The sequence below is a fragment of the Leiobunum rupestre genome, chromosome 2 (genome assembly GCF_980474605.1).
Source record: "Leiobunum rupestre chromosome 2, qqLeiRupe1.1.hap1, whole genome shotgun sequence".
NCBI lineage: Eukaryota > Metazoa > Arthropoda > Arachnida > Opiliones > Sclerosomatidae > Leiobunum > Leiobunum rupestre.
Window position 1 is genome coordinate 87330827 of NC_143385.1, and position 12597 is coordinate 87343423.

Sequence of the window (12597 nt, forward strand, 5' to 3'; positions counted from 1 at the left end):
ACTTTTTGAGGCGTCTGACATTGAAGCCCGTCAAAATATTCTGAAAGCCCTGTTCTTGAAAATCTGTTACCCATTTAACTACTATCCTACTATCCATTCTATTAATGTTAAAACAAAAACATAGTTGTAGCGTGGGATAGTTGAGGTGTTATATCCTAAACGATAATGTCTTGCATTTTAATTATATTCATTTGACAGTAATTTGTATTCATTTTATGTACAAATGTAAAAATAAAACTGTATTTACTCCCATGTACAAATTAACTACACATTCTTTTTTGTTATTTCGAAATTAACGTCCTTCTTGAACAGTGACTTTACCGCGCATGTGGACAAGGTTACTGGTACTAATATGAACCCGAAAAAGATAAACGCGACGCTGGAGAGGACCAATTTGGGTATCGGCATATTTCTAGATTTTAGCATACTAAAAACACCGATAAACATATCAAAAGCTAAAATAATACCGACAACAACATCGAATACATATGGAAAGAAAGGTACTGTTAAAAAAATATTAATTAATATTAAGGGCACATAGGGCAAGTTAAAAAATAAGGGACCATTGCATATAAAATTGAGGAACCGCACGTTTTTACTATCCAAGTCTGGGCATTTGGTCAACAGCTTCATTCCGTAAAACCCTCTGGTATGTTGCTTTATAAACTCGCCCACGCTCAGTGCTCCCAGCTCTTCTACGTGACCTTCAATCCATCCGAAGGTGTAACCCTTCTTTTCCGCCATCATCGCCAGATAAATAAACTCAACAACCGAAGAGAACAAGCCACCGTCGAAGGACGCGTCTTTCTCTGCTTTATTCTTGCAGACCACGAACGACCCTTTCATCAATGCTTTGCTCTGGGTATTATTCAAAACACTGTATCTAATGATACCGTAGTCGCTCGCTAGGCGGTTAGACATTAACAACTTGGTCGGAATGCTAGTGAGGTTCTCTCTGTCGTAGAATATGAGCCCTTGCCCGAATTGGTGAGTCCCCTGTAGAATGAAATTGGCGATTCCTCGTACCGCGTCGGGGGTCAAAACGCTGTCTTCATCGAAATGGACAATCCAGTCTTCATCAGCCAAAGAACTGACTCCGTCCTCCAAACAGTATTGCAGGTTCCTTCCTTTAAAGAGCGTTCCACGCTGGGTTTGGTACGTTGAGGGCACCGCGATCTGTTTCACTCGATCGATTCGATCGATGTTCGCGATGCGTTTCTCGGTGACGATTTCGATGAGGTAGTGTTCTAGACCCACTTCGGCGCAGGCTGCTTTGTTCAACTTGATATTCTTCTTTATGAGCTCCGGATAATCTCCGCGGGTTACCACTCGAAACGACACCAGCGGAAAGCCTTTCAGGGGCGCTGTAAGTTTAACTGGACCCGGGAAACATTCGTACAAGGTAAGTCCGGCACTGGTGATCGCCACTTGAAGCAGCTTGAATGCCAGGACGACGGAATTGAAGGTTGAGAATATGATTATCACAGCCCAAAACAAATACGACGAGTCTTCTTGGATTTGAAACGGGCTGAATTTATAAGCCCTGAGTGACGTTATCAAATATTGAACTGCCCCAATCACTGTGAAATAGAGAACGCAATGTCCGACGTGCTTCTTCGTGAACGACGCCATTATCTGAGAACGGAATGTCTGTGAATCAGTTCGATTATCACTGAATGTAAATTAAAAAGGTAAATTCTTTTCGTTACTGTTTGAGTGAAAAATGATTTAAGGAATTCTGTTTAAAAAAAAGCTAGCTATATTTATCTGTGATGAACATACGAATGGAAATAGGCCTTCGGAAATACCCTCGTGGTTTTGCTACAACTTTCTCTAATTATCTCTAAGTGCCACTGCTATGCTAGTGGTCTTGTGCCCAAAATTTACCGATTGATGTAGAAATTATCTTACCTCTTACAATTTTATCTTATACTATTAACAATTCTGCAAAGAAACTGTAGTTATCCTAAAAAACTAATTTAGATAACTGCAAATAGTTATATAGACACTTTAGTACGGTCAGCCGGTTTTGTAAGAATTATTTATTCGAAGACCAAATAGTAGTCGACAATAATTTATCACCTCGAAAATGGCAGTTGTTGCAGCACCGCAGCACTGTTCAGTAAATTGGCCAGAAATTCAACCAAGTACTTTGTACTTAAAAAAGTTAAATTTGAGCCTTCGCGGTATCAGAAGATTGATAAGTTTTGTTGAAGATAACAAGCATCTATAGTTCATATTATTTATATTTGAAGGTTATGATAATACAAGTGCAGCTGTACAGTAAATAAAAGAACAATGCGAAAAAACCTATAACGCGGATTAGAAATAAATTTGAATATCGCTTATAGAGTGAATTATATGCTTGCCAAGTATATCTTTGCTAGCTGTCACGTTTTCAAAATTGGTTGGCTAAAAATTATCTTACGTTTAGTGACTTTATTAAACTAGGATACCTTATGGTTTATAAATACGAAAAACCTTATGTAGTGTAATGGGTTACATTTTCAGGCGTAGTAACAACGTTCACTCCGCTGATACGTATTAACTAATTACAATTGTTTTTTTGGTTATTGGGAAGGTCACGTCCTTGTTGAATAGGGCTTTTATTGCGCATGTGAAGAACACTAATGATATTAATATAAAACCGAAAATGACAAGCGCGATACTAGAGAGGACCAATTTAGGTATCGGCATATTTCAAGATTTGAAAACACCGAAGTCACCCACGTATGCTATAACAATGCCCACGGAAACAACGAACAAAAATGCTTAAACCAATGATGATAATATTTCTGTTCTTAGAAACGATATTCCTATTTTGTCAAAACATTTTTTTTCTAATGATTAATTTAATTTTTTTTAAATTATTGAATAAATGATATCTTTAATATAATTAATTTTAAGACGAACTTAATTTTCCGAGTAACCTGGTTTTGGAAATAAAGTAGCCAAACGCGAAAATGTTCATTTAAATTAATTTATTCATAAGCCGAATTTTCCGAGAGACAAGGGTTTTGAAAAAAAGGTAGCGAAAAACGAACACCTTGATTTAAATTAAATTTTAGAGAAACCAAATTTTAAAAGTTACCTTTTGGGAGTTAGATGGCGCCTGTATCAATTGGTACGAAATTCAAATATCACAATAGTGCGCAAGCAGGTTAAATGAAACAGAAATATCACTTAAAATTAAACTTTCGTAATGAAAGCGAAAAAGTAGTTAAGATATTATCAGTCGAGTTATCAGTACTAACTAAAAATATAATTTTAAATCAAGTCGGTCTTAATTTTTTTTTGTAGATTTAAAGACGAAAATCGCGAAAAACCACTTAAAAGGAAAAATGATAAACTTCCTAGGCTCAGATTTCAAAAAAATTAAATTGAGATACCCAGGCCGGAAAATGTACCGTTGAACTAGATATCGTTGAAATTTATAACCCAAACTAGTAAACGTTATGTACGACATGGCGACATCAGTGGCATCGGCAACACTAAACGTAAAATCAATAAAAACAAATCCCTACACTCTAAGAAATTGTGGTGTCGTTTCAAACCGTTTTAACACTATTTGTACACTTTTTCATGAGTCGAAATTTGACACTGCTAGGGGCGTTTTATTACCCACTTTTCGGTGCTATCAAACCCCGTATTAACACCTTCACGATTTTTGTCTTAAAAATACGGTGTAAAAATGAGATTTAAAACTCCTTTTCTACACTATTTAAACACTTTTTAATCATTCTTTGTTTGTGACACAAAATATTTACAATAACCGTGTAATAACACACCTTTAATAGTCATTTTTCACCTTGTAAGCGTTAAATCACACCTTTAAAGGTGTTAATACACCCATTTCAAGAGTAAACTCACACCCGTGAAGGAGTTAAAAGTAACCTTTAGAGGTGTAAATAAGCCATTTTAAAGAATAAAATCACACTCTTAAAGGTGTAAATTAAAAGATAAAAATTGCACCTGATGAGAGTTGAATCACACCTCTAGAGGTGTAAATAGGTTCTTATAAAGAGTAAAATCACTATTTAAAGGTGTAAAATCAGACTATTAAAGGTGTAACACCACACTTTCAAAGGTGTAAATTCACTTGGTAAGAGATAAATAACACCTATAAAGGTGTTAAAAAACCTACAAGAGCTCAACAACAACTTTTATGGTGTTACTATGTCATTTTTGAAGTGTTCTAAAAACCTTTTATTAGTTCACACAACTGAAAAAAGTGTTGCAGTTTACAGCACGAGAAACCGGGTGCAACGGTAAAATTATGCAGAAAATGTTCAATAAAGTTAAGTATAACTAAAGCAGCGCCACAACTAACATGCTTCGCCTAAGTCGTAATTGTACCTGCGACAACGAGAAATAATGCCCGGGTGTTTTATACCGAAAACAAAGCGCGACAAAAAGTATTCTTATCTGCTAAAAAACAGAATGACAGAGAGATAAAATATGTATAAAAAACTACTGATTATTGATAGCTTAAGAACAAAAAATGCCTTCATCGCATTTTTTTTAAGTGATCACCCTCGATGAAGATATTACTTAAGGCGTAATGGCTGATCGTCTCGGACCAGGTCTGTTGTATAGAATACACGGATGTTGATATGCTTTGCGCGATGGTGAAATTCGGGGTTATGGATCATTTTATTGGCCCAGGAGTTGTAGATTTAATATTGTTATTTAACTATTAAAAATGGCGTATTAACACTTTTAAAGGTGTGATTTCACTCTAAAAAGGGCGTATTAACACTTTTAAAGGTGTGATTTAACTCTAATAAAAGGGCGTATTAACACTTTTAAAGGTGTGATTTCACTCTTATAAAAGGTCGTATTAACGCTTTTAAAGATGTGATTTAACTCTATCAAAAGGCTTATTAACACTTTTAAAAGTGTGATTTCATTCTAAAAAGGGCGTATTAACACTATTAAAGGTGTGAGTTAACTAACAAAAGGGCGTATTAACACTTTTTAAGGTGTGATTTTACTCTAAAAAGGGCGTATTAACGCTTTTAAAGGTGTGATTTAACTCTAAAAACGGCGTATTAACGCTTTTAAAGGTGTGATTTAACTCTAAAAACGGCGTATTAACGCTTTTAAAGGTGTGATTTAACTCTAAAAAGGGCGTATTAACACTTTTAAAGGTGTGATTTACCTCTTACAAAAGGCGTATTAACACTTTTAAAGGTGTGCTATCACTCTTAATAAAGGACGTATTAACAATTAAAGATGCGTCATAACTGATTAAAAGTTCGTTTACATGTTATTGGATTTATTGTTTCACAAACTTTGGAGAGTGCTTAAAACCGGTTTAATTGTTTGGTTAAGGTGTTGAATCTGGGATAGAAATGGTGTTAGAACGGTGTGAAATGAATCCCAATTTCTTGGAATGTTTATCTTATTTAAACATTTGTATAGTGTTGTCACACTATTTTTACACCTTTAAAAAGTAACTCCGTTTTGGTTAAAACGGTGTGAACGAGGTGTAACACTTTCTTAACCCCTTTTAAACACCCTTATTTCTTAGAGTGTGGGATTGTGTAAAAACCATTTCGAAGAAAAATCTTCTTTAGGCGGGATCCAACCACGTCGATCGCGGGTAACTTGGCAAAGTGCTAGCATTTTCTGCCAGAGAGAAAAATAGTTTCGAAATACAATCTTCTCTTGTACGGGATCCAACGACGTCATGCGCAAGTACCATGGCGAGCCGCTAGCATTTTCTGCCAGAGAGATAAAACGTTTTGAAGAATTATCAGCCCTTTTGCGGGATCCAACGACGTCTTTCGCGGATACCGCGGCGAACCGCTAGCAGTTTCTGCCAGAGATAAAAACCGTTTCGAAATACAACCTTGTCTTGAACGGGATGCAATGACGTCTTTCGCGGATACCGCGACGAACCGCTAGCAGTTTCTGCCAGAGAGAAAAACCGTTTCGAAATACAATCTTCTCGTGTACGGGATCCAATGACGTCTTTCGCGGATACCGCGGCGAACCGCTAGCGGTTTCTGCCAGAGAGAAAAATCGTTTCGAAATACAATCTTCTCTTGTACGTGTTCCAACGACGTCTTTCGCGGATACCGCGGCGAATCGCTAGCAGTTTCTGCCAGAGAGAAAAACCGTTTCGAAATACAATTTTCTCGTGTACGGGATCCAATGACGTCTTTCGCGGATACCGCGGCGAACCGCTAGCAGTTTCTGCCAGAGAGAAAAACCGTTTTGAAATACAATCTTCTCGTGTACGGGATCCAATGACGTTTTTCGCGGATACCGCGGCGAACCGCTAGCGGTTTCTGCCCGAGAGAAAAACCGTTTCGAAATACAATTTTCTCTTGTACGTGTTCCAACGACGTCTTTCGCGGATACCGCGGCGAATCGCTAGCAGTTTCTGCCAGAGAGAAAAACCGTTTCGAAATACAATCTTCTCTTGTACGTGTTCCAACGACGTCTTTCGCGGATACCGCGGCGAACCGCTAGCAGTTTCTGCCAGAGAGAAAAACCGTTTCGAAATACAATCTTCTCGTGTACGGGATCCAATGACGTCTTTCGCGGATACCGCGGCGAATCGCTAGCAGTTTCTGCCAGAGAGAAAAACCGTTTCGAAATACAATCTTCTCTTGTACGTGTTCCAACGACGTCTTTCGCGGATACCGCGGCGAACCGCTAGCAGTTTCTGCCAGAGAGAAAAACCGTTTCGAAATACAATCTTCTCGTGTACGGGATCCAATGACGTCTTTCGCGGATACCGCGGCGAACCGCTAGCAGTTTCTGCCAGAGAGAAAAACCGTTTCGAAATACAATTTTCTCTTGTACGTGTTCCAACGACGTCTTTCGCGGATACCGCGGCGAACCGCTAGCAGTTTCTGCCAGAGAGAAAAACCGTTTCGAAATACAATCTTCTCGTGTACGGGATCCAATGACGTCTTTCACGGATACCGCGGCGAATCGCTAGCAGTTTCTGCCAGAGATAAAAACCGTTTCGAAATACAATCTTCTCTTGTACGTGTTCCAACGACGTCTTTCGCAGATACCGTGGCGAACCGCTAGCAGTTTCTGCCAGAGAGAAAAACCGTTTCGAAATACAATCTTCTCGTGTACGGGATCCAATGACGTCTTTCGCGGATACCGCGGCGAACCGCTAGCAGTTTCTGCCAGAGAGAAAAACCGTTTCGAAATACAACCTTGTCTTGAACGGGATCCAATGACGTCTTTCGCGGATACCGCGGCGAACCGCTAGCAGTTTCTGCCAGAGAGAAAAACCGTTTCGAAATACAACCTTGTCTTGAACGTGATCCAATGACGTCTTTCGCGGATACCGCGGCGAATCGCTAGCAGTTTCTGCCAGAGATAAAAACCGTTTCGAAATACAATCTTCTCTTGTACGTGTTCCAACGACGTCTTTCGCGGATACCGCGGCGAACCGCTAGCAGTTTCTGCCAGAGAGAAAAACCGTTTCGAAATACAATCTTCTCGTGTACGGGATCCAATGACGTCTTTCGCGGATACCGCGGCGAACCGCTAGCAGTTTCTGCCAGAGAGAAAAACCGTTTCGAAATACAATCTTCTCGTGTACGGGATCCAATGACGTCTTTCGCGGATACCGCGGCGAACCGCTAGCAGTTTCTGCCAGAGATAAAAACCGTTTCGAAATACAATCTTCTCTTGTACGTGTTCCAACGACGTCTTTCGCGGATACCGCGGCGAACCGCTAGCAGTTTCTGCCAGAGAGAAAAAGCGTTTCGAAATACAATCTTCTCGTGTACGGGATCCAATGACGTCTTTCGCGGATACCGCGGCGAACCGCTAGCAGTTTCTGCCAGAGAGAAAAACCGTTTCGAAATACAATCTTCTCGTGTACGGGATCCAATGACGTCTTTCGCGGATACCGCGGCGAACCGCTAGCAGTTTCTGCCAAAGAGAAAAACCGTTTCGAAATACAATTTTCTCTTGTACGTGTTCCAACGACGTCTTTCGCGGATACCGCGGCGAACCGCTAGCAGTTTCTGCCAGAGAGAAAAACCGTTTCGAAATACAATTTTCTCGTGTACGGGATCCAATGACGTCTTTCGCGGATACCGCGGCGAACCGCTAGCAGTTTCTGCCAGAGAGAAAAACCGTTTCGAAATACAACCTTGTCTTGAACGGGATCCAATGACGTCTTTCGCGAATACCGCGCCGAACCGCTAGCAGTTTCTGCCAGAGAGAAAAACCCTTTCGAAAAACAATTTTCTCTTGTACGTGTTCTAACGACGTCTTTCGCGGATACCGCGGCGAACCGCTAGCAGTTTCTGCCAGAGAGAAAAACTGTTTCGAAATACAATCTTCTCGTGTACGGGATCCAATGACGTCTTTCGCGGATACCGCGGCGAACCGCTAGCAGTTTCTGCCAGAGAGAAAAACCGTTTCGAAATACAATCTTCTCGTGTACGGGATCCAATGACGTCTTTCGCGGATACCGCGGCGAACCGCTAGCAGTTTCTGCCAGAGATAAAAACCGTTTCGAAATACAATCTTCTCTTGTACGTGTTCCAACGACGTCTTTCGCGGATACCGCGGCGAACCGCTAGCAGTTTCTGCCAGAGAGAAAAACCGTTTCGAAATACAATCTTCTCGTGTACGGGATCCAATGACGTCTTTCGCGGATACCGCGGCGAACCGCTAGCAGTTTCTGCCAGAGAGAAAAACCGTTTCGAAATACAATCTTCTCGTGTACGGGATCCAATGACGTCTTTCGCGGATACCGCGGCGAACCGCTAGCAGTTTCTGCCAGAGAGAAAAACCGTTTCGAAATACAACCTTGTCTTGAACGGGATCCAATGACGTCTTTCGCGGATACCGCGGCGAACCGCTAGCAGTTTCTGCCAGAGAGAAAAACCGTTTCGAAATACAACCTTGTCTTGAACGTGATCCAATGACGTCTTTCGCGGATACCGCGGCGAATCGCTAGCAGTTTCTGCCAGAGATAAAAACCGTTTCGAAATACAATCTTCTCTTGTACGTGTTCCAACGACGTCTTTCGCGGATACCGCGGCGAACCGCTAGCAGTTTCTGCCAGAGAGAAAAACCGTTTCGAAATACAATCTTCTCGTGTACGGGATCCAATGACGTCTTTCGCGGATACCGCGGCGAACCGCTAGCAGTTTCTGCCAGAGAGAAAAACCGTTTCGAAATACAATCTTCTCGTGTACGGGATCCAATGACGTCTTTCGCGGATACCGCGGCGAACCGCTAGCAGTTTCTGCCAGAGATAAAAACCGTTTCGAAATACAATCTTCTCTTGTACGTGTTCCAACGACGTCTTTCGCGGATACCGCGGCGAACCGCTAGCAGTTTCTGCCAGAGATAAAAACCGTTTCGAAATACAATCTTCTCTTGTACGTGTTCCAACGACGTCTTTCGCGGATACCGCGGCGAACCGCTAGCAGTTTCTGCCAGAGAGAAAAACCGTTTCGAAATACAATCTTCTCGTGTACGGGATCCAATGACGTCTTTCGCGGATACCGCGGCGAACCGCTAGCAGTTTCTGCCAGAGATAAAAACCGTTTCGAAATACAATCTTCTCTTGTACGTGTTCCAACGACGTCTTTCGCGGATACCGCGGCGAACCGCTAGCAGTTTCTGCCAGAGAGAAAAACCGTTTCGAAATACAATCTTCTCGTGTACGGGATCCAATGACGTCTTTCGCGGATACCGCGGCGAACCGCTAGCAGTTTCTGCCAGAGAGAAAAACCGTTTCGAAATACAATCTTCTCGTGTACGGGATCCAATGACGTCTTTCGCGGATACCGCGGCGAACCGCTAGCAGTTTCTGCCAAAGAGAAAAACCGTTTCGAAATACAATTTTCTCTTGTACGTGTTCCAACGACGTCTTTCGCGGATACCGCGGCGAACCGCTAGCAGTTTCTGCCAGAGAGAAAAACCGTTTCGAAATACAATTTTCTCGTGTACGGGATCCAATGACGTCTTTCGCGGATACCGCGGCGAACCGCTAGCAGTTTCTGCCAGAGAGAAAAACCGTTTCGAAATACAACCTTGTCTTGAACGGGATCCAATGACGTCTTTCGCGAATACCGCGCCGAACCGCTAGCAGTTTCTGCCAGAGAGAAAAACCGTTTCGAAATACAATTTTCTCTTGTACGTGTTCCAACGACGTCTTTCGCGGATACCGCGGCGAACCGCTAGCAGTTTCTGCCAGAGAGAAAAACCGTTTCGAAATACAATTTTCTCTTGTACGTGTTCCAACGACGTCTTTCGCGGATACCGCGGCGAACCGCTAGCAGTTTCTGCCAGAGAGAAAAACCGTTTCGAAATACAACCTTGTCTTGAACGGGATCCAATGACGTCTTTCGCGAATACCGCGCCGAAACGCTAGCAGTTTCTGCCAGAGAGAAAAACCCTTTCAAAAAACAATTTTCTCTTGTACGTGTTCTAACGACGTCTTTCGCGGATACCGCGGCGAACCGCTAGCAGTTTCTGCCAGAGAGAAAAACCGTTTCGAAATACAATCTTCTCGTGTACGGGATCCAATGACGTCTTTCGCGGATACCGCGGCGAACCGCTAGCGGTTTCTGCCAGAGAGAAAAATCGTTTCGAAATACAATTTTCTCTTGTACGTGTTCCAACGACGTCTTTCGCGGATACCGCGGCGAACCGCTATCGGTTTCTGCCAGAGAGAAAAACCGTTTCGAAATACAATTTTCTCTTGTACGTGTTCCAACGACGTCTTTCGCGGATACCGCGGCGAATCGCTAGCAGTTTCTGCCAGAGAGAAAAACCGTTTCGAAATACAATCTTCTCGTGTACGGGATCCAATGACGTCTTTCGCGGATACCGCGGCGAGCCGCTAGCAGTTTTTGCCAGAGTGAAAAACCGTTTCGAAATACAATCTTCTCGTGTACGGGATCCAATGACGTCTTTCGCGGATACCGCGGCGAACCGCTAGCGGTTTCTGCCAGAGAGAAAAACCGTTTCGAAATACAATTTTCTCTTGTACGTGTTCCAACGACGTCTTTCGCGGATACCGCGGCGAACCACTAGCAGTTTCTGCCAGAGAGAAAAACCGTTTCGAAATACAATTTTCTCTTGTACGGGATCCAACGACGTCTTTCGCGGATACCGCGGCGAATCGCTAGCAGTTTCTGCCAGAGAGAAAAACCGTTTCGAAAAACAATCTTCTCTTGTACGTGTTCCAATGACGTCTTTCGCGGATACCGCGGCGAACCGCTAGCAGTTTCTGCCAGAGAGAAAAACCGTTTCGAAATACAATCTTCTCGTGTACGGGATCCAATGACGTCTTTCGCGGATACCGCGGCGAGCCGCTAGCAGTTTTTGCCAGAGTGAAAAACCGTTTCGAAATACAATCTTCTCGTGTACGGGATCCAATGACGTTTTTCGCGGATACCGCGGCGAACCGCTAGCAGTTTCTGCCAGAGAGAAAAACCGTTTCGAAATACAATCTTCTCGTGTACGGGATCCAATGACGTCTTTCGTGGATACCGCGGCGAACCGCTAGCAGTTTCTGCCAGAGAGAAAAACCGTTTCGAAATACAACCTTGTCTTGAACGGGATCCAATGACGTCTTTCGCGGATACCGCGGCGAACCGCTAGCAGTTTCTGCCAGAGAGAAAAACCGTTTCGAAATACAACCTTGTCTTGAACGGGATCCAATGAGGTCTTTCGCGGATACCGCGGCGAATCGCTAGCAGTTTCTGCCAGAGAGAAAAACCGTTTCGAAATACAATCTTCTCTTGTACGTGTTCCAACGACGTCTTTCGCGGATACCGCGGCGAACCGCTAGCAGTTTCTGCCAGAGAGAAAAACCGTTTCGAAATACAATCTTCTCGTGTACGGGATCCAATGACGTCTTTCGCGGATACCGCGGCGAACCGCTCGCAGTTTCTGCCATAGAGCAAAACCGTTTCGAAATACAATCTTCTCGTGTACGGGATCCAATGACGTCTTTCGCGGATACCGCGGCGAACCGCTAGCAGTTTCTGCCAGAGATAAAAACCGTTTCGAAATACAACCTTGTCTTGAACGGGATCCAATGACGTCTTTCGCGAATACCGCGCCGAACCGCTAGCAGTTTCTGCCAGAGAGGAAAACCGTTTCGAAATACAATCTTCTCGTGTACGGGATCCAATGACGTCTTTCGCGGATACCGCGGCAAACCGCTAGCAGTTTCTGCCAGAGAGAAAAACCGTTTCGAAATACAACCTTGTCTTGAACGGGATCCAATGACGTCTTTCGCGAATACCGCGCCGAACCGCTAGCAGTTTCTGCCAGAGAGAAAAACCGTTTCGAAATACAATTTTCTCTTGTACGTGTTCCAACGACGTCTTTCGCGGATACCGCGGCGAACCGCTAGCAGTTTCTGCCAGAGAGAAAAACCGTTTCGAAATACAATTTTCTCTTGTACGTGTTCCAACGACGTCTTTCGCGGATACCGCGGCGAACCGCTAGCAGTTTCTGCCAGAGAGAAAAACCGTTTCAAAATACAACCTTGTCTTGAACGGGATCCAATGACGTCTTTCGCGAATACCGCGCCGAACCGCTAGCAGTTTCTGCCAGAGAGAAAAACCCTTTCGAAATACA

The 12597-nt window shown here is 43.0% G+C and overlaps 1 protein-coding gene across 1 annotated transcript; it reads right to left on the bottom strand.

Moving 5' to 3' along the window:
• Positions 1-226: 226 nt before the first annotated feature.
• LOC149960240 (glycolipid beta-1,4-mannosyltransferase egh-like) lies at positions 227-2127 on the bottom strand. Its single transcript, XM_090165205.1, has 2 exons — positions 2083-2127; positions 227-1650 (listed from the first exon to the last, which is right to left on the bottom strand). Exon 2 carries the CDS (start codon positions 1630-1632, stop codon positions 265-267), a length of 1368 nt encoding a protein of 455 aa, XP_090021331.1. The 5' UTR covers positions 1633-1650; positions 2083-2127; the 3' UTR covers positions 227-264.
• Between the last annotated feature and the right edge of the window lie 10470 nt (positions 2128-12597).